The 21,651-nt window shown below is 45.9% G+C and overlaps 1 protein-coding gene and 1 pseudogene across 8 annotated transcripts in view; one reads left to right on the top strand and one right to left on the bottom strand.

Moving 5' to 3' along the window:
• The window catches only part of LOC306825398 (protein NLRC3-like), a 29,496-nt gene extending 21,064 nt beyond the window's left edge, over positions 1–8,432 (top strand). For 6 of the 7 annotated variants that reach the window (XM_079346120.1, XM_079346121.1, XM_079346122.1 and 3 more), the window contains 3 exons: positions 4,011–4,184; positions 4,878–5,051; positions 7,139–8,432. In XM_079346120.1, coding sequence (XP_079202246.1) covers positions 4,011–4,184; positions 4,878–5,051; positions 7,139–7,148 — 358 coding nt within the window. In that variant the 3' untranslated portion in view covers positions 7,149–8,432. The remainder of the gene's footprint in view (positions 1–4,010; positions 4,185–4,877; positions 5,052–7,138) is intronic. The other variant, XM_079346119.1, reaches the window with a different exon arrangement.
• Positions 8,433–14,754: 6,322 nt separating this feature from the next.
• On the bottom strand, positions 14,755–16,845 carry LOC306825809 (carbohydrate sulfotransferase 1-like; annotated as a pseudogene). The gene is made up of 2 exons: positions 16,704–16,845; positions 14,755–15,843 (listed from the first exon to the last, which is right to left on the bottom strand). The product of its transcript is annotated as a carbohydrate sulfotransferase 1-like (transcript).
• Positions 16,846–21,651: the final 4,806 nt, after the last annotated feature.

Genomic DNA, 21,651 nt, shown 5'->3' with positions numbered 1-21,651 from the left:
AGTGTGACATCTTAGAGAATCTGTCAACAATAGTCAGAATGGTGGTATTACCTTCAGACGGAGGCAGACCTAGTCTAAGGCGATGTCGGACCACGGTCTGTGAGGAGTAGGGAGGGGACGAAGCAGACCAGCTGGAGCACAGTGTGACACTTTACTGCGGGCGCAAACTGAGCAGGCTGACACATATTCCTTCGTGTCCGCTGACATGGACAGCCACCAGAAGCGTTGTCGTAGGAGGCTCAGGGTCCGATGAAAACCTGGATGGCAGGCGATCTTGGATGCATGTCCCCACTGAAGAACCTCCAACCTAGCTGCCGGGGGAACGAACAGCTGACCAGGCGGACAATCCACAGGAGGCTGGTGATGTTCTTGAGCCTCCTGGACCAACCTCTCAACGTCCCAACGAGCTGCCCCCACCACACAAGAGGGCTGCAGGATGGTTTCCTCCGAGACCTCCTCAACAGGTGGAGAAAACTGCCGCGACAGAGCGTCAGGCTTAACGTTCCTAGAGCCCGGGCGGTAGGTGAGGGTAAACAGGAACAGGAACAGAGCCCAGCGAGCCTGGCGTGAATTGAGCCTGCTGGCAGAACGAAGGTAGGAAAGGTTCTTGTGGTCTGTCCATACTACAAAGGGATGAGTCGAACCCTCCAGCCAGTGCCGCCACTCCTGTAAAGCCAACACGACAGCCAGCAGTTCACGATTCCCGACATCATGATTCTTCTCAGCAGGAGCGAGACGTCGTGAGAAGAAGGCGCAGGGATGCATTTTTGATCAGCGGCAGAGGTTTGGGAGAGAACAGCCCCAACACCAGAGTCCGACCTCAACAACAAACTGACCAGAGGGGTCAGGGTGAGACAAAACGGGAGCTGAAGAAAATAAATTCTTTAACTTAACAAAAGCCCCTTCTGCTGCAGAAGACTAAACGAAAGGAACCTTCACAGAGGTTAGCTTGGTCAGTGGTGTAGCAACACTACTATAATCGCAGATAAACCTTCGATAGAAATTGGCAAACCCTAGGAATCTTTGAAGGAGTGGGCCATTCGGCCACTGCCTGAACCTTGGCAGGGTCGGTCTTGATTTGCCCCTTCTCCACAATAAAACTGACTGAGGACACATGAAACTCGCACTTCACAGCTTTTGCATAGTCTGTTCTCTAATAGTCTTTGCAGCACAAGTTTAACGTGCTGGACATGCTCCTGAAGTGACTGGGAAAAAATCTAAATGTCATCTAAGTAAACAAAAACAAAACTGTTGAGTATGTCTCGGAGAACATCATTTATGAGTGCCTGGAAGATGGCAGGGGCATTTGTTAATCCAAAAGGCATCACTAGGTACTCGAAATGTCCCAATGGAGTATTAAAAGCAGTCTTCCACTCATCTCCCTCCTTAATCCTCACCAAGTGGTAGGCGTTTCGGAGGTCCAACTTTGTGAAGATGGTGGCCTTGTGGAGGGGGCCGAAGGCAGAGTCCATGAGGGGAAGAGGGTACTTATTTTTCACGGTGATGTCATCAAGTCCCCTATAATCAATACATGGCTGCAAAGTCTTGTCTTTCTTTTCAACAAAGAAAAATCCCACCCCTACCGGAGAGGATGAAGGGCGGATGAGTCCAGTTGCTAAAGAGTCAGTAATATACTTTTCCATGGCCTCCCTTTCAGGCCTGGAGAGGTTGTAAAGTCTGCTGGGGGGTAGAGACGCGCCGGGGAGAAGGTCTAAACCACAATCGTATGGTCTGTGTGGCGGCAGTGATAAAGCACGGCTTTTATTAAAAAACTCCTGGAGGTCACGATATTCTGAGGGAATGGACGATAGATCAACCGGTTTAGGAGGACTAGGTGTGGTAGTGGTAGTGGTGGGTATCACAGAGTGTAAGCAGTGGGAATGGCAGAAAAGACTCCAATTAGTAATGGTTAGTGTAGACCAGTCTATGTGTGGGCAGTGGAGCTTCAGCCAGGGGAGGCCTAACACAAGTGGGTGATGAAATTATATATAACGAAATGGTCTCATGATGGTTACCTGACATAACCAAGGTAATCGGACCAGTGTGGTGAGTGATAAGGGCGAGGAGTCTACCGTCGAGCGCAAACGCGTCCTTAGGTCTGGGAAGGGGCTCAGATGGTAAGTGGTGCTGGGAAACAAAACAAGAGTCAATAAAATTGTCATCTGCTCCAGAATCCACCAGAACTTTGAGCAAAACAGAGGTCCGACCCCAGGAGACAGTACCTTTGAGTTGCAGTCGTTTTGAGGGGGACGAAAAGTCTGCCGTGTGGCTCACCAGCGCCTCCTCTGAGACTGATGAGCCTGCTCTTTTGGCACCGCTGGACAGAGGCGTACCTGGTGGCCATGTTGACCGCAGTAAATACACAGACCTTGTTGAAGGCAACGTTGTCTCTCAACACGAGATAGCCTTATCCTCCCCAGCTGCATGGGTTCTTCGGTGCTGAGGGGAGTCGGGGCTGCAGGCGGAGACGTTTCGGTGGATGACTGGTCCGATGGGGAGGAGTGAAGTGAAGGTCTCCATTGCAGATCAGAAGGCTGGGGTCTTGAGAAGGGTAAGGGGACTCTCTGCCTAGCCTTTCTCTCCCTACGTTTCTCACAAAGGCGATTATCCAAACGAATAGCTAGCGAAATCAATTCTTCTAATGAAGTGGTTTCATCACAGGCTGCCAACTCATCCTTAAGATCTTCATCTAACCCCTTAAAGAAAACGCCTTGTAAGGCTTTCTCATTCCAGCTGCTCTCCGCTGCAAGAATGCGGAAATCAATGGAGTACGAAGAAACAGTCCCTGAACCCTGACGTAGAGCAAGAAGCCGATTACTGACCTCCTGTCCCTGTAGTGGATGGTCGAACACCTTACGCATCTCCGCGGAAAAAAACTGAAAAGACAAACAGACCGGTGACTTACTGTTATCTAATGCTACCGCCCAGGCGGAGGCCTTCTCAGACAAGAAGCTCATCACGAAGGCTATTTTAGCGCTATCAGAGGAGTAAGTCAGTGGCTGCTGATCAAACACAAGTGAGCACTGGTGGAGAAACTGACAACATGACCCTAACACTCCTGAATACCTGACTGGAGTTGGAATGAATGGTTCGCGGGGGTAGCTGGATTGGACACTTGGAGACGCTGAAGCAGGTGCTGGAGGCGGTGTAGGAGCAGGAGTTGATGCTAGCGCTGGGTGCGTGGAAAGGCGAGTAGAAACCTGGTCAAGATGGCTGCCGAGCTGTGCCACACTTCTGGAAAGGGCTTGGAGTGTAGCCATAATTTCTCCCAGAGCAGTCTCATGCTACCCCACTAAAACTCCTTGGGAGAATAAAGCCTGCTTCAGTCTCTCAGTCTCTGCGGGGTCCATTTTGGCCAGATAATTCTGTTACGTTTTCGTTTGGCGGACCCCAAAATGCAGAGACATACAAGAACCAAAATAGTTTAAACAAAAAGATATCTAATGTTCAAAACGGGGAAAAACATATAGAGCAGGCAGTGAGGGCAGGGAGCTGGCTGGCTGGAAGATCCGGAAGACAGGGGACTCCGACGAGTTGAACTCAAGCAGGAGGCACACAGCGAAAACTAGAGATAAGAAAAAAACAAGGTCAGTCCATAAAGTCGCAAAAACCAAAAACACAAAATCCACGAGAGGTTACAAAACAATTTGCTGAGAGCAAACGTGACCACTACCGGACAAGACGGAATTATCTGGCAGAGTAGTAGAGTGCAAGGCTTATATGGAGGAGTTGATTAGATAGAAGTCAGGTGTGCCTCGTCTGCTGCCTGGAGGAGCCAGCCACACCCCCTGCCACTCACATACCTGCAGAAGGAAGAAAACCCAGAAGAGGGAGGGGGAGAAAAGACAACACAAACTACACCAGAAAAACAAAACAGAACTAAAACCTCACAAACACAATGACAAAGTCTCTCTACTTATTTTAGGGACACACTCACTGATTGGACCTAGTTATGTTCTTATCATCTCATTCATCATTCTTTTTATTCTCTTCTTTTATTCTTTGTTCAGTTTGAGGGGCTGCAGTTTGTCAGAGATCAGCTGTTCTTCTCTGGCCTCAGCTCTGAAGTCCAACCCCTCCCATCTGAGACATCTGAACCTGAGCAACAACAATCTGCAGGATTCAGGAGTGAAACTGCTGAGTGATTTTCTGCAGAGTCCAAACTGTAGACTGGAGACTCTGGGGTCAGTTCACTTCTTCTCTGTTTGTGTTTTGAATTTCCCTCGGGATCAATAAAGTATCTATCTATCTATCTATCTATCTATCTATCTATCTATCTATCTATCTATCTATCTATCTTTTACATCTCATGTGTTTGATTATCAGCTGAAACATTTTCATCTTCACATGTTTCTGACCTCCATGAAGTTTTAGATTGAATGCTGTTCATGTTGATTTTCTTGTTTGAATCTGCATCATCAACAAATGAGATTTTTAATAAAATACTTTAAATGGAGTTCTTTAAGTTTTTAAATTGAAAGTTTCTGATTTTTATTAAATGTTCAAAACTGAAGACACAAGATTATCTGAACTGACATATATGTGATTATGAAGTACACACACACACACACACACATACACACACACACACACACACAAACACACACACACACAGTCCCAGGTGTGTGTAGCTCAGTAGAGTAGTGGGTGTGTAATCTTGACTGAGATCAGTAGCATGTTGGTGTCTTTATTGACATGAACAGCTGGATGAATGTTTGGATGATGTCTGTAGAAAGCTGACATTTGAATGATCCACAATAACACAATGACAACGTCTCTCTACTTATTTTAGGGACACACTCACTGATTGGACCTAGTTATGTTCTTATCATCTCATTCATCATTCTTTTTATTCTCTTCTTTTATTCTTTATTCAGTTTGATGGACTGCAGGTTGTCAAAGATCAGCTGTTCTTCTCTGGCCTCAGCTCTGAAGTCCAACCCCTCCCATCTGAGATATATGAACCTGACCTACAACAGTCTGCAGGATTCAGGAGTGAAGCGGCTGAGGGACCTTCAGAAGAAGCCAGACTACAGACTGGAGACTCTGTTGTACGTAAAGGGTTAAGTTGAGTCCGTACTGGTCTCTGCTGGGTTAAGTTGAGTCCATCCTGGTCTCTGCTGGGTTAAGTTGAGTCCATCCTGGTCTCTGCTAGGTTAAGTTGAGTCCATCCTGGTCTCTGCTGGGTTAAGTTGAGTCCATCCTGGTCTCTGCTGGGTTAAGTTTAGTCCATCCTGGTCTCTGCTGGGTTAAGTTGAGTCCGTCCTGGTCTCTGCTGGGTTAAGTTGAGTTCGTCCTGGTCTCTGCTGGGTTAAGTTGAGTCCACTCTGGTCTCTGCTGGGTTAAGTTGAGTCCACTCTGGTCTCTGCTGGGTTAAGTTGAGTCCATCCTGGTCTCTGCTGGGTTAAGTTGAGTCCGTCCTGGTCTCTGCTGGGTTCAGTTGAGTCCATCCTGGTCTCTGCTGGGTTAAGTTGAGTCCGTCCTGGTCTCTGCTGGGTTAAGTTGAGTCCGTCCTGGTCTCTGCTGGGTTAAGTTGAGTCCATCCTGGTCTCTGCTGGGTTGAACAGTCCAGGACTCATCAGTCATGAAACATTTGAAATGTTGGTTTTGAAAACATTTGCAGGAGAAGTTTGTGATAAAAAGCAACAATAAAAGTAGAAGTTGTGTAAATGTGCATCAAAGGTGACAAACAGCAGCAATGATTGAATCCTGATCTTCTGCTTGTTCTGCTCTGACTTAATGAGCTGGCTGAAGCTTCAGTGAGCTCAGAGCTCCGTCAGTGTCAGTGCTGCTCTGTTAGAATCTTTTTACAGCTGTCAGTCTGAAGAAACAGCAGAGACACACCCAGCTTGTTTTCATTGACTCACTTTATTCTCATTTCCATGTGTACACAGAGATTTTAGACAAACACTCAGGAAACAGGATTTGTCTCAAAGTCAATGAACTCTGTTGAACTTGGACTCAGCTTGATTTAGTTTGAAGCACAAATTCATCATTTCCTGATAAATCTTGAAGCTCCAGTGACCTGTGAGAGATCATCAAACAGGAAGTAAAAGTGATGACGCTGCTCAAACATTGAATATCAAAGGAAGAGGTGGGACGTGAAGAAGAACAGACTTTGTTTCTTTTTTCATCTTTTCACTTTTGAGCCCAAAGTTTAAAAACAGGTTTCTGTTCTTTCTGCCCTTAAAGGGTTCAATCAGCTTTGTTACTTTCTGTATTGATTTCAAATGAGGAGGGTGAAGATGAATGAACATGAAGATGTAAACATGTCAGAGTGTCGTCATAAAGAAGTAAGGAGCAAACAACATGCAGTGAACAGGAGTTTACAGAGGAGCATCCAAAGTGTGTGAGATGTTTCAGTCCAGCATAAAGTGAGCTGCAGAGTGAATGTTTCTGCTCCAGGAGCTAAAGAGTGGGAGGATTAAAGTCAAGCTGCACTTCATCACATGCTTCTCATGTGTTCATAAGTAAACTGCAGCCTGTCACTTTAAAGTGCTGCTGTGATGACTTTCCATCTACAGACGTGTGAGTGCACATACTGCTGCTCAGGGTTGTTTTACATCATTAAGCTCCGCCTCCACAACATGAAGTCTGACTTCAGTGTAAACGGATGAGAGCAGATGACGAGGAGTGAGCGTCAGTTCCTCAGTCACACAGACAGAAACCTGCAAACTGTGAGGCTGACACTGAAGCAGATTCAGAGCAGAAGACATTCTTCATCCAACTCATTTCCTGTTTGTGTTCACACATGCAGCTCACTCTGAAAACATCTGGACAACTTTATGTAGCACCTTCAAAACAGATGTTTACAATGTGCTTTAATGGACCAAGCAAAGGCAGGAACTAATGATGCCTTCAGGGACTCTCTGTGCCTTTGAGCTTCAAGTCAACAACACGTGAACACGAGAGCTGAAAGATGGCGTGCTACTTTAAACGACCACTTCACTTCTGAGTTATCAGAATAATAACAATGATCTTATATGATTATAATAATAACGATGATCTTATATGATTATAATAATAATGATCTTATATGATTATGATAATAATAATGATCTTAGATGATTATAATAATAATAATCTTATATGATAATAACTCATGATTTCTCTGATTTATGTCTTTTTATATCAACAGCTGGGATTGAGTGTTTAAAGAGAGGATCCTGTTGTTCTTGACGATCACAGAGCTGGAAGCAGCAGCAGCTGGTGTTTGGTGAGTCTGTAACTGGGAGACTGACGGACCAATCACAGCTCAGATGAGTCTCAGTGCTGCAGTCTGAGCTGCTCTGAGATCAGCTCCACCGTCACACACAGGACCATGACCTCGGACTGTTTTCTATTCTCATATTCTGAACTTAAACTGCTTCATGACTCAACGAGCCAAGATGAACTCTTTGGATATAAATGTTTGTGTTACAGCACCACCCTATGGACATGTGCAGTGCTGCACTCTTATTCACAGATAACAGTAGAAGTTGATGCCACCTGTTAAAGTGTGAAGTTGTGTTTGTAACCACGAGTCGTTGGTCGTCTGATAATAAATCAGTTGTCTCTTTGTTGGATCCAAACAAAGAGGAGGCTTCACTGAGTTTTTAAAAGAACTACAAACATGGATGTCTGGATGTTTGAACCTTCAGTTTGGATTCTCTCAGCATTTTGAATAGAAATACATTCAGTCTGTGGAGGTTTGATTTGAAGAATAATTCATGTTCAGGTTCTGTTCCTGCTATAACTCCTTTATAACCTCCTTTAATATGTAGTATTATGTATTTAGTATTTAGTATCCTTCTCTATTGTCCCTCCTGTCCACGAACACTCACATTTCTTCTTTAACCCAGGAAGCAGTTAGGTGGCGGCCATGATGAGATCCGTTTGAATTCTCTAAGAGTTAAGGAAAGGAGGCTCAATGCTTCCTTTATAACCTCCTTTAGGAAACACTGGAGCATCCTTTACCAAAGGAGATAAGAAAGTGCCGACCCACAATTCATTGCGGCCACAACTTTTAAAGCGACTCGCTCATCCGACCCGTATCGGAGCGTTCAGGAAAACTAAGGATCTGTGAGAGGAGACATGTGGAGACAATCTGCATATTGATTTGACTTATAATTATTTACAGCCTTTGTGTTTATTTCATTTCTTTTTATTGTGTGAAGAAGGTGAACTTTGCTTTTATACATTCTTGTATCATGTTTGTGGAGATGTTTTGATGTTATTTGATGATTTAATAAGAGAAATTGTAACAGGCCAATAAAACCTTGTTTATAAAAACAGAAAAGAGACTCAGATCATAGAAGTTAGCTCTGTAATAATTTACCTTAACTTTAAACGATCTTAAACCCAGAGGTAAACTGTGAACGTGATGTTGATGTTATAAAACCATCACAGTGAAGTTTCCTGGTGTCTAATAAAGCCTTTTATTTTTATTCACACCACGTGGTTTTTAGGATTATTTCACCTGTAAGAAGGCTCAAACATTTTTAATGAAGATGTGAGAGTTGTCTTCCCGAGAGTTTTGAGATTTACCCAAAAATATTTCTGTTGATGAACGATCGTTAACTTCCTGCTAATTGAAATGGCTGAGAGTCACTGGTGGAAAAGGAATAATTCCAAAAATGTCCAAAAATGATGAAAAACGATTTCATTAAAAATGCGTGTGCACAAGCCTTAACGGGGGCTTCTCAAGGCTTAAAGGTGCCGCTGGTTATATTGAGAAACTTGAAGAAGAAACGTCTGTTAATAAAATACAAAATTGGAACAAAGAAAAACTGGAAAGTTAGCGCGCTTAAGTTTTAAAGTTCCGTCGTGACGAGCGGAATAACAAGGAGCAACAAAAGAAAAAACGAGAGTGAGAACTGGGCACGTGCCAACTTTTAAAGGGATCCGATTGTCAGCGTCCCTTTTGATGACGTAGCGGCTTGGGCCGGCAAGTTTGTATCAGTTTACCGATTGATTAAAAAAGAAAAACTTTATTTAAGACGTGTCGCACCATTGCACTTCAGATTTAGAGGTGCTGATCCTCATCCCAGCCGCCCCACACTCGGTAGCAAACCACCCCAGTGTGCGCTGGAGGTCCGGGTTTGATGGAGCCAACAAGACCACATCATCTGCAAAAAGCAGAGACGAGATCCTGTGGTCCCCAAACTGGACCACCTCCGGCCCCTGGCTGCGCCTAGAAATTCTGTCCATAAAAGTAATGAACAGAACCGGTGACAAAGGGCAGCCTGCCGGAGGCCAACGCGTACCGGGAACAGGTCCGACTTACTGTTGGCAATGCGAAGCATACTCCTGCCCCGGTTGTACAAGGACCGGCCCCGAACCCCATACTTCCGGAGCACCCCCCACAGGGCGCCGCGAGGGACACGGTCGAATGCCTTCTCCAGATCCGCAAAGCACATGTGGACTGGTTGGGCAAACTCCCATGAACCCTCGAGCACCCGCTGGAGAGTGTAGAGCTGGTCCAGTGTTCCACGGCCAGGACGAAAACCGCATTGTTCCTCTTGAATCCGAGGTTCGACAATCAGCCGGATCCTCCTCTCCAGAACCCTGGAATAGACTTTCCCAGGGAGGCTGAGGAGTGTGATTCCCCGGTAGTTGGAACACACCCTCCGGTCCCCCTTCTGGAAAAAAGGGACCACCACCCTGGTCTGCCAGTCCAGAGGCACTGTCCCCGACCTCCACGCGATGTTACAGAGACGTGTCAACCATGACAGCCCCTGCACATCCAGAGACTTAAGATACTCAGGGCGAATCTCATCCACCCCTGGCGCCTTGCCACCAAGGAGCTTGCCAACTACCTCGGTGACTTCGGCTTGGGTGATGGACGAGTCCAGCTCTGAGAACTCAGCCTCTGCTTCCTCGGTGGAAGACGTGACGGTGGGATTGAGTAGATCCTCGAAGTATTCCTTCCACCGTCCGACTACATCCCCAACTGCTCCCCACCTCCACTGTAAACAGTGTTGGTGAAGCACTGCTTCCCCCTCCTGAGGCGACGGACGGTTTGCCAGAATTTCCTCGAGGCCGACCGAAAGTCCTCCTCCATGGCCTCCCCGAACTCCTCCCAGACCCAAGTTTTTGCCTCCACGACTGCCCGGGTTGCGGAACGCCTGGCCTGCCGATACCCGTCAGCTGCCTCAGGAGTCCTATGCGCTAGCAACGCCCGATAGGACACCTTATTCAGCTTGACGGCCTCCCTTACTTCCGGTGTCCATCACCGAGTTCAGGGATTGCCGCCACGAGGCCAGGCACCAGAGACCCTGAGACCACAGCTCAGAGCAGCTGCTTTGACAATGGAGGTGGAGAACATGGTCCACTCAGACTCAAGGCCCCCAGCCTCCCCCGGGATCTGTGAAAAGCTCGTCCGGAGGTGGGAGTTGAAGACCTCCCTAACAGAGGGTTCAGCCAGACGTTCCCAGCAGACCCTCACTACATATTTGGGCCTGCCGAGTCTGACCGGCTTCCTCCCCTGCCAGCGCATCCAACTCACCACCAGGTGGTGATCAGTTGACGGCTCAGCCCCTCTCTTCACCCGAGTGTCCGAGACACACGGCCGAAGGTCAGATGACACGACCACAAAGTCTATCATCGACCTCCGGCCTAGGGAGTCCTGGTGCCACGTGCACTTATGGACATCCCTGTGCTCGAACATGGTGTTTGTTATGGACAAACTGTGACTAGCACAGAAGTCCAATAACAGAACACCACTCTGGTTCAGATCAGGGAGGCCGTTCATCCCAATCACCCCACTCCAGATCTCACTGTCGTTGCCCACGTGAGCATTGAAGTCCCCCAGTAGAACAATGGAGTCCCCAGTCGGAGCACTGTCCAGCACCCCTCCCAGGGACTACAAGAAGGCCGGGTACTCCACACTGCCGTTCGGGCCGTAGGCGAGACGACAGTGAGAGACCTGTCCCCTACCCGAAGGCGCAGGGACACGACCCTCTCGTTCACCGGGGTGAACTCCAACACCTGGCGGCTGAGCTGTGGGGCTATGAGCAAGCCCACACCAGCCCGCCGCCTCTCACCGCGGGCAACTCCAGAGAAGTAGAGAGTCCAGCCCCTCTCGAGGAGCTGGGTTCCAGAGCCCAAGCAGTGCGTGGACGTGAGCCCGACTATATCTAGCCGGCACCTCTCAACATCCTGCACCAGCTAGGGCTCCTCCCCCCCAGTGAGGTGACGTTCCACGTCCCAAACGCCAGAAGCTGCGTCCGGGGATCGGGTCGCCGAGGTCCCCACCGTCGACTGCCGCCCGATCCACATTGCACCCGACCCCTACAGCTTCCTCTGCGGGTGGTGAGTCCACAGGAGGACGGGCCGCGTCATCCTTTAGGGCTGAGCCCGGCCGGGCCCCACGGGCAAAAGCCCGGCCACCAGGCGCTCTCCTGCGGGCCCCAACCCCAGGCCTGGCTCCAGGGTGGGGCCCCGGCTCCGCCATGCCAGGAATTGGTCTTATTCCTGTCATCCTGACCTTTTAATAAAGACTAAACATGAACTATTATTGAGCTTTTTGTGGAACGTCAGGTTTGCTCTGATGACAAGAAGAAATGGAACGACACATGACATCAAAACACTTAGATGGAATTTTTGGAAGATAGAAAAAGAATAATTTCTAATGGTTATCAAATGCAATTGTAATTGTTCTGACAGAATACACCATGCGACGTACTTAAGGTACCGTCTCCGTTTCAACCTCTGGGGGGCAGTAGTGCTCCATGCAAGTTTTAACAAGATCACGTTGGTCAGAATTTGGAAAGTTTGATTTCTGATAACTCCACTGTACAGGTTTGAACCCTGGTTGGATAAAAATGTTAGACTCAATGTCCTAAGAAAGTTTATCCACCTGAACATTCAAATAAACATTCGTTAGTATACAAAGTGAACATGGCGGTATTCTTTCTTTGGTCAACAGATGTGGCTATAAAATCCATTAGGCAAATTCCAGAGGAGGCCAGAGGAGTATCTGGTTGTCATGTAAATCAAGTATCCCAGGACATACAGTAGATGTTGACCAAGCCGTCTCTGGTTTGTTTCAGGGCTGGAACAAACCGGTTTCTGATTAGCAGATGCATATTGAAATTCTTTGAAGGTGTTTTCTGCATCTCGCGAACCCCCCAAGGAGTTCAGTTTGGCGTCAGAGTTATTAACTTTGTCTGTAAGGGAGTGTGAATCCAGAGGAAGAGAGAGAAGCTCTCTGTGGGTTCACAGATTTAGATCGATATATTCCATAACAGCTTAAAATTATAAAGACAAAAAGACTGATATCTTGAGAGAAGTGATCAGACCAGCAGAAAGGCGAGAAACAAAGAAGACTCAAACAAGATGCAACAAAAACTCTGCAACTCCTCCTGTCTCATCCTTTGCAGCAGGCAGAAAAGGGGCGGGGCTATGCTCCACCCATAGTGAGACAAGGATCCAACAACTCAACAGTTGAATTCCTTATAACTAAAGTCAAAGAAGAATAAAAGTAAATAAAAGGCTTTATGACGTCACCATATTGAACTAATTATGAGCTCTCACTGAGACAGTCATCTCTGAGCATTCAGGAAAATATTCTGGAAATCTGTCATTCAAAGTGTTAATCAATGAATCAGAGGAAATGCATCAGTATGAAAATAGAAAAGATAATGTTACCCTCTATATATGATAATACAGAGTCTAAATATATGTTTAAATGTATGAGCTTTAGAAAAATAATGAGCACAAGATGGGAGGAAGATGTTCACTTTAAATCCAAGAACTCACTTTTAAATAATTCAGTCAGATTTCTATGAACAACATTTAGGAAAAGGATTAAATAGCAACTTTTATCCTTCACTTGGTGACCCCGACGTGATGGGGGATGAGGTTTGACGGAGGACGTAAGTATTGATTAATTTATGAACATTTTATGAAATATGTTTAATTCAAATGTATTAATTTCTTAAGGTGGTAGAACGACTGCATTGAAGTCTATGGTACAACGTCCAGACCTATCCAGACATCGAGAGGCCTCACAAAAACCAAAGGTGAACACAAACCTTTTCCATAAAATTGTGCACATTGGAAAATCTAAATTATCGTCTGGTTTGGGTATAGACGGTGTTAATGTCTAAGTTTAGAAAATTGAATCAAGAATACAAGTAAGCAATCGAACAGAAGGCCATACGAAAAGAAGTCAGGGGCAAGAGACTGGCTGTGAAACCAAGGGCGAGAGACTGGCTGGGTTTAATGTTGGGCTGGATCTTTTCTTCTGACACTGAATGACAAAGTCAAGAAGGCAACAGGTTGAACGCTGGTCATTTCAGTCGACAGAGAACTGTGTGTGGGATCATTGGGGAGGCGGTGAATCAGCAGAAGTGCATTAAAACTGTTTGTGAGTCTGGGATAGAACCCCCAGTGACTGGCCGCAGTTGTCATTAGGACTGCTGTAGAAGCTTGCCAGTTAGGACTCCAATTAGGGCATTGCGTCTATACATTTTCTGCTGTTCACGTGTATATAGTGTCTTTTGTTGTGTGTTAACTTGGACAGAAGTTCTGTTCCTTAAGTTCAAGTACAAATATTTAGAGATATATATATTTTTTATTCCGTTCATTGCACCTCCTTTTCTCTTTTCTCTCACTGGTTCAGAGAGTGGAAAGGGGAAAGGTAGGGGTTTTTTCTTCTACCCTGTTACTAGTATTTTGAGCAACACCTTTAGCTCTACCTTGTAGATGTGTGTGTGCTGGTGGAGTCTTTGGATGTGTGAGTGAGTGCTGTACAGCCTGAGTAGATGTGTGTGTGTGTGCTGTTGATGTCTGTTGGTGTGTGTGTTTGTGTGCTGTGTGGTAAATCATGTGTGTGAAGGCCTGTGTAATTATTTTGTTTGAGTGTGATTGATAAATAGAATTTTAGTGTTATTAAATAGGCAATACTAGTGGAACTTTTCCTGAAGGAGAGGAGTAGATCTTTTAAAATTCTTCTAAAAGGTTTAAAATAGATGAACTATACATTTGCATATTTAAGAGGAGGAGTTCCTTTCTAACTGCTGGAAGATTCATTTTGGGTTTTGGCTGTTGATTGGAAGAGTGGGGCTCTGGTCTGTGTGCTTGTTGACTTGTGCACTGGGTTGATCAGTATCTTAAAAGGAGAGATTAGATAGGCTGTTTTACAGGAGAGAAGAAGGCCCCGTCCTTTCTTAGCCCATTCAGTATCACCCCACAGTCCTCACTGTTGTTACTTTGTTTTTATGTAGTTAAATGTGTTCATGTTTTATAGTGTTTTTTCTTATTGTTATATCGACATATTATATAGCTAAATTTGAGCAATGATTAATTCAAGGAGCGTAGGAAATGACTTAGCTGTCGTAGGTCACTAGTACTTATTTGCATGCATCTATTATGCAAACAACCCACTTTGTTTTTTACATTCTGAAAATAGAAAACCAAAAATTGCTTTATTTTGGCCACATAGCTTCATTTAAACTTTGCAATATGTTCACCTTGCTGACATTTCCACTATTTCTAGACTGTTTACAAGTGATGTTTAAACAATTAGACTGGACATTTTACCAATATGACTGACAAACTGGACACAAACATGTTGAGTCAAAGTCAAATTAGATGGTGCTAATCTTGTTGGCATGTTCTTAATAGAAGTATGAGTACTTATATTAGAGTATGATGCACCAATGAGAGAAGCGGAACCAAACATCAGGAGGCGCATAATTTGGAAAGATGTCCCAATCAGAGGAGGGGAAACGGCAGCTCAAGGCGTGCATGTGCATACATGAGAAAGGCTTATGTGTGGGTGTCAAAGCTCAGGTGTTGGATTAATCTATGCGACAGGTTTCTGAGCTGAGCTGCAGACTGAACGGGTTTGTACCCGAGCAGAGTGAGCGTGTGGTTGCACAGTCGCTGCACCGTCCTCACCATGTCCAAGCTGAGTCCAAGCCTCCAGCTCTGGGCGGCGGCTCTGGAGTCTCTGCTGGTGGAGTATCTGTAATTCCACTGGGAGGGAGCAGAAACATGACTGTTGGTGTTCTTTGAAATCCACAGACGCACTCACTCCCCCATCTCCAGCCCCACGAACCTGTAGATCTCAGCCGCCTTTTCCTCCGGGTCAAACGCCAGGTCCTCTCTGCAGGCCGGTCTCTGCGGAGGCTGACATGTCCTTACAGGTGCTGCTGATCTGGGACAGGTCCAGGTGACGGGGCTGCCGTCCCGTGACGTTCCATATCTTCCAAGCACGGAACTGATTTGGGAAGGCCATGATGCGGGAGGCCAGGACGGCTCGGGGGTCTCTCACCAGGTGGATGATCTTCAGGTCCAGGCGAGGGTCTTCGGTCAGGGTGCGCAGGTCGCCAACCTCAGGGACACGCACCGTCTTTATGGCCACGTTTCCCCTCGACAGACACGACAGGGACGCTAAAGTCAGGTTCAGAGTGCCGCACTTCTTCGGACACCAGCTTTCATCGGGCAGGTCTGAGGCCACGCCCCCACCTACCTCCGAGCACGCGGGAGGGGCACAGAGGGCGTGGCTGGAGCTTCGACGGAACAAGGCGCTGGTGACGTGGTCCTGCGGCTCAGGACGGATGTAGCTCTCCATGAAGTGAAGGTCGCAGGCGTAGAGGTTGAGGAGGAGGTCCCTGTACGCTCCCAGGAGCGCCCGGCGGTCCGGCCGGCGGCGCGGGCGGCTGCTGCTGGAGTTGGTGAAGGCCTGCTGCACGTGGAAGAGAGGCTCAAACACGTAGAACACCTCCGGGTGCTGGTTGAGCAGCTGCCCCGTAAAGGACGAGTCGCTGCGGGTCGTGGCAAACAGCAGGATGCGTTTCCGTGGCGACGCCGCCTACATCCAACCGTCGTCACACAACGGTCTCCACCTGGAGTCTGCAAGAGAGCAGCACAAGCATCAAGACTAAATGAGTTCTTTCATTTCAGAGAGCTGAATCTGTTCTCGTCTGGACTTCCACCCAGGAGAACGTCAACACATCAAGCTGATGAAGCTTGAACAGCTCAGAGAGTCAAGATGCACGAGTCAGTCATGTGGTTACAGGACGCAGCCCATCTCTAAATACATCACTGCTGACGAGGAGTTGATGAGCACATTAAAGGAGATCAATTAGAGAATCAGGGATGTGTCATTTCTCCGTCCTGTTCTACTTGAGGGAGGATTTAATGAGCTGTGGGAGTCTGTCTGTTGCTTCACTTTCACCTTTGATGACACGTCTTTCTCCAAACTGCTTCCGTGTCCAACTTATTTTGTGACCGTGTCCACTTTGATCTTGTTGACATGATATCCATGCAGACTCTGTGCTCTGATGTGAGACCAGTGATGAGGTGGCAGCAGCAGCTCAGGACGAATTTGGGAAACAGAAGGTCACCGGTTCAAGTCCCAGCACCGACCAAATCTGGAAATCGGTCTGATAGCGAGCTAGCGCTTCTGAGCTGTGTGTGTGTGTGTGTGTGAAACTCAATATTCATTGAATTTCCCCTGGCAGGATCAATAAAGTTTATCTTCTGCTATAAACAATATGAGCTCCTAAGCAGCCAATATTTGGACATTTCTTATTTTCACTTATTTCAATAACTGCAGGTAAACTTGTGCATATGGTGTTTTTTATACTTGAGACAGTTTGCAGGTGTTTGTCTTTCCTCTCGTCTGTCCTTTACTGAAGCTTCAGTCTGCTTTGACTCTTCAACATACAGTTTGTATGAATCCTCAGTGCTGATTGGCTGTTGGAGCGTACCTCTGTGTGGCGTGGAGCTGCAGTGGGACGCTCCCTCACAGGGTCCAGACAGGGAGTCCCTCAGGGTGCGGATGGCGGTGTACTGCACCCCCAGAGACGCACAGACCAGCAGCAGCAGCATCTTCCAGGAGCACTCCATCCTGCCCCCCCACCCGGCTCTGCAGTGAAAACAAAGACACACAATAAGACTTGAGTCAGTTTAGTTCCAGGCTCGTTTGACTCCCTCAGACCTCGACTGTGACACACACACTTCGAGACCTCGAAGTGTGTGTGTGTGTTTGACTCTAATCATGAAGCTGACAGTGTCACCTTCAGATCTTTAACCTGACCTTTAGGTGACACCGCTCTCAGTCTAGTTAGAGTAAGAAGCAGCTGAGCGCCTTATCGCTCTCTGAACTCTTCCTCCCAGCCGAAGATCCACCATGTTTTTGTCTCTCACACGTTTTCAAACTGCGAGCAGTAACCACGCTCAGCCTCCACCACGTCTTCATACCATCAGATTGATCCTGTGACGTCCGAGTCTGTGAATTCACATTACGGAGCTTCACATACACACACAGTCAGACGTGCACACACACACACACACACACAGAGCGCTGCTTTCCCTGCTTCTTCTATCTTTTTATTCATCTATCTATTCATCATCAAATGGCCTGTTTGAGGACACGTCATCTGTAAGTGGAGCAGGCAGAAGACGGAGAGGATAGACTTTTCTCATCATTGGGGGGTTTGGAGACAGACGAGAGACAATTAGATTAAAACACTTAGAGTAAAACATGATATAATAACTGATATAATATAAATGTGAACAAACATCATTCATACAATGGATATCTAATCATTCCTTTGTATTTGGTGATCAAACCTTTATTCAACAATACATTATTGCAGTAAACACTTTGATTATAAGTAGAAAGAGGCCTATTATTCTATTAACTCCCCCTTTTGACCTCATCAAACATGAGGTCAATTTATAAAGAATCTTCTTCCCAAACATTGGAGATCTAGTTCAATAATTGGAGCATCGGAGAGTAGCAAAGCCTGAGTCTCAGATGCAATCAAGGGCAACTGATAAGGGGGAGGAGCATCTAATTTACCTTCAATAGCAGTAGAAATCAAACGTATTGAGAGGGAGCAGATGCATGGAATGCAACAACACCCACAGAGCACAAGCAAAGCAATAACCATTATGATAGTGGTTAGTATAGACAGAAAGACAGCCTTCCATTTACCACACATTCGATCCACCCAGCTATTGAATGGGCTGTATACTCCAGAATGTCATCTCTTCAGACAGAGTGCGGAGACCAGCAAGCGCCCTAGTGACTGAGCCATCCGGGGCTGTGTTATTGGGAATAAAGGTACAACAGTGATCTCCAAACATGTGACACACTCCACCCTTCTCAGCCAGAAGCATGTCTAGGGCCATTCTATTTTGTACAGTCATCAGAGAGGTGGCTGCCATTTGCTCTGACAATCCAGCAACAGCATCCCTGGTTAAATTTGCAAGCCATTGAACATTATAATGTATATAATTAATTCTATCTACATTCTTACTAGGTGTTATTGGAAAAATAGAGATGATGGGAATGTTCTCGAATCCTGCAGCCACTTGATCTGCTAATTTATACTCATCTGGAACCCCCCTAGGTACCCCAATCGAATCTATATAAGTGGGACCTTTAGTCAAATCAAAAGAATTAGGAGTGGATCTCCGAGACCTGTAATGGGGAACAGATGTCAACTCACCTCTAAATGAGCAATAGATAGATAGATAGATAGATAGATACTTTATTGATCCCGAGGGAAATTCAAGGCATCCAGTAGCAGTATACAGACAGGCAGGACACAAGACATTAGTTACAATACACACCCGCTGTCCCCCCCCCGTATACAAAATCCCCCAAACAAGATATAGCAGCCCCTATGTGACTAAGAATAAACATAATTATATGTTAAACCTGTGCAGTTAGCATTAGCAGTTAGACTTAAAACTAATATAGCATAATGTACATAACCTGTGAGGAGAGAAAAACATGTGTTGGTTAAAAGAGACCTGTAAACAGTTAAAGAGCCTTAGAAACAAAGTGCTGACCCTCTAGAAACTAGTTACATGTGCATGTACAGAGGTGTTTGAGCTTATGCCATAGGTGTGAGTACAGTCGTTAAACAGTCAATGCAGGAATGTAAATTGGCTCACCAACTTAAAGGAGCAGTGATTAGCATTACGTGTCCTAGACAATATGGTGAAACCAGGAGTGATTATGGTGATTATCGTTAAGTACCCAACTATTGAGGGGCAGATTAGCATTAAGTGTTGAAGACAATAGAGTGAAACTTGACCTAATTAGGGTGATCATGTCAACCATTACAGATGTAGCATAACACAACAGTAGGATGAAACCAGACATGATTAGGGTGATTATCTTTAAAGTGACCAGTGCTCAGTAAGGTGACTATCAATATGCATTACAGTGTCCAACTGGGGGCTGACTCTGAGGTCAGCAGTGCAGATGAGGAGTGAGAAAAAAGTGAAAAAAAAGTCCAGGGATCACCGTGCGCTTCTTCCCTGCCGTGACAGTGAAGTGTTGTACAGTCTTATTGCCAGGGGGACGAAAGAGTTCTTGAGTCTGTCGGTGGAGCACGACTGTGACAGCAGTCTTTCGCTGAACATGCTCCTCTGCCCGGTGAAGGTGCTGTGCAGAGGGTGTTGTGTGTTGTCCTTGATGGAGAGCCTTTTGTCCAGAGACCTCCTCTCTACCACTGTCACCAGTGAGTCCAGCTCTGTACCCACCACAGAGCCGGCCCTCCTCACCAGTCTGTCCAGGCGTGCTGCGTCCCTCTTCTTGCAGCTTCCTCCCCAGCACACCACTGCGTAGAAGAGGACGCTGTACACCACAGACTGGTAGAACATCTGCAGCAGCTTTTTGCAGATGTTGAAGGACCCCAGCCTTCCCAGCCAATATACACATTTGACAAATTAGCCTTTAGTTTGACACATTTCTGGACTTGTTCTTCACAGATGTGAGAAGTAAAGGTTCATTTAGTCAGCTATGTTTATGCTTTCTGCAGTGTAAATAATGTGTGGATGGAACAAAACTAGTTACAACTTTGTTTGTCTGAGATTTGTCACGGTGAATGCTTTAGATAAGGATGAAGAAAGTCACACTATGTGTTGTCTTTACAAGGGCTTTTACTACAGCCACTGCATATATCATGCATCAATGCCCGTCTATATCCCCCTTTTTTCTGTTTCTTTAAGAATGTAAAAAACAAAGTGGGTTGTTTGCATAATAGATGCATGCAAATAAGTACTAGTGACCTACGATAGCTAACTCATTTCCTACACTCCTTGAATTAATCAATGCTCAAATTTAGCTATATAATATGTCGATATAACAATAAGAAAAAACACTATAAAACATGAACACATTTAACTACATAAAAACAAAGTAACAACAGTGAGGACTGTGGGGTGATACTGAATGGGCTAAGAAAGGACGGGGCCTTCTTCTCTCCTGTAAAACAGCCTATCTAATCTCTCCTTTAAAGATACTGATCAACCCAGTGCACAAAGTCAACAAGCACACAGACCAGAGCCCCACTCTTCCAATCAACAGCCAAAACCCAAAATGAATCTTCCAGCAGTTAGAAAGGATGTCCTCCTCTTAACTATGCAAATGTATAGTTCATCTATTTTAAACCTTTTAGAAGAATTTTAAAAGATCTACTCCTCTCCTTCAGGAAATGTTCCACTATTATTTCTTATTTAATAACACTAAAATTCTATTTATCAATCACACTCAAACAAAATAACTACACAGGCCTTCGCACACATGATTTACCACACAGCACACAAACACACACACCAACAGACATCAACAGCACACACACACATCTACTCAGGCTGTACAGCACTCACTCACACATCCAAAGACTCCACCAGCACACACATCTACAAGGTAGAGCTAAAAGTGTTGCTCAAAATACTAGTAACAGGGTAGAAGAAAAAAAACCCTACCTTTCCCCTTTCCACTCTCTGAACCAGTGAGAGAAAAGAGAAAAGGAGGTGCAAAGGAGGTGCGAACGGAATAAAAAAATATATATCTCTAAATATTTGTACTTGAACTTAAGGAACAGAACTTCTGTCCAAGTTAACACACAACAAAAGACACTATATACACGTGAACAGCAGAAAATGTATAGATGCAATGCCCTATTTGGAGTCCTAACTGGCAAGCTTCTACAGCAGTCCTAATGACAACTGCGGCCAGTCACTGGGGGTTCTATCCCAGACTCACAAACAGTTTTAATACACTTCTGCTGATTCACCGCCTCCCCAATGATCCCACACACAGTTCTCTGTCGACTGAAATGACCAGCGCTCAACCTGTTGCCTTCTTTACATCATTCAGTGTCAGAAGAAAAGACCCAGCCCAACATTCAACCCAGCCAGTCTCTCGCCCCTAGCTTACAAACCAGTCTCTCGCCCCTGGTTTCCTAGTCAGTCTCTCGCCCCTGACTTCTTTTCGTAAGGCCTTCTGTTCGATTTCTAAATTTAGACATTAACACCGTCTATACCCAAACCAGACAACGATAATTTAGATTTTCCAATGTGCACAATTTTATGGAAAAGGTTTGTGTTCACCTTTGGTTTTTGTGAGGCCTCTCGATGTCTGGATAGGTCTGGACGTTGTACCATAGACTTCAATGCAGTCGTTCTACCACCTTAAGAAATTAATACATTTCAATTAAACACTCCCCCCTGAACTGCTACCTTATCGTGGTGGGGGAGTTTGAGCACTCGAATGACCCTAGGAGCTATGTTGTCGGGGGCTTTGAGCCCCCAGCAGGGTCACCCAAAGCAAACAGGTCCTAGGCGACGGGTCAGACTAAATGCAGTTCATAAAACCCCTATGATGAATAACATCAATAGGACCGTGACGTC

Source organism: Symphodus melops (genome assembly GCF_947650265.1).
Source record: "Symphodus melops genome assembly, chromosome: 6".
NCBI lineage: Eukaryota > Metazoa > Chordata > Actinopteri > Labriformes > Labridae > Symphodus > Symphodus melops.
Note: the sequence above shows the minus strand (reverse complement) of the source record. Positions and strands in the feature narration are given on the sequence as shown.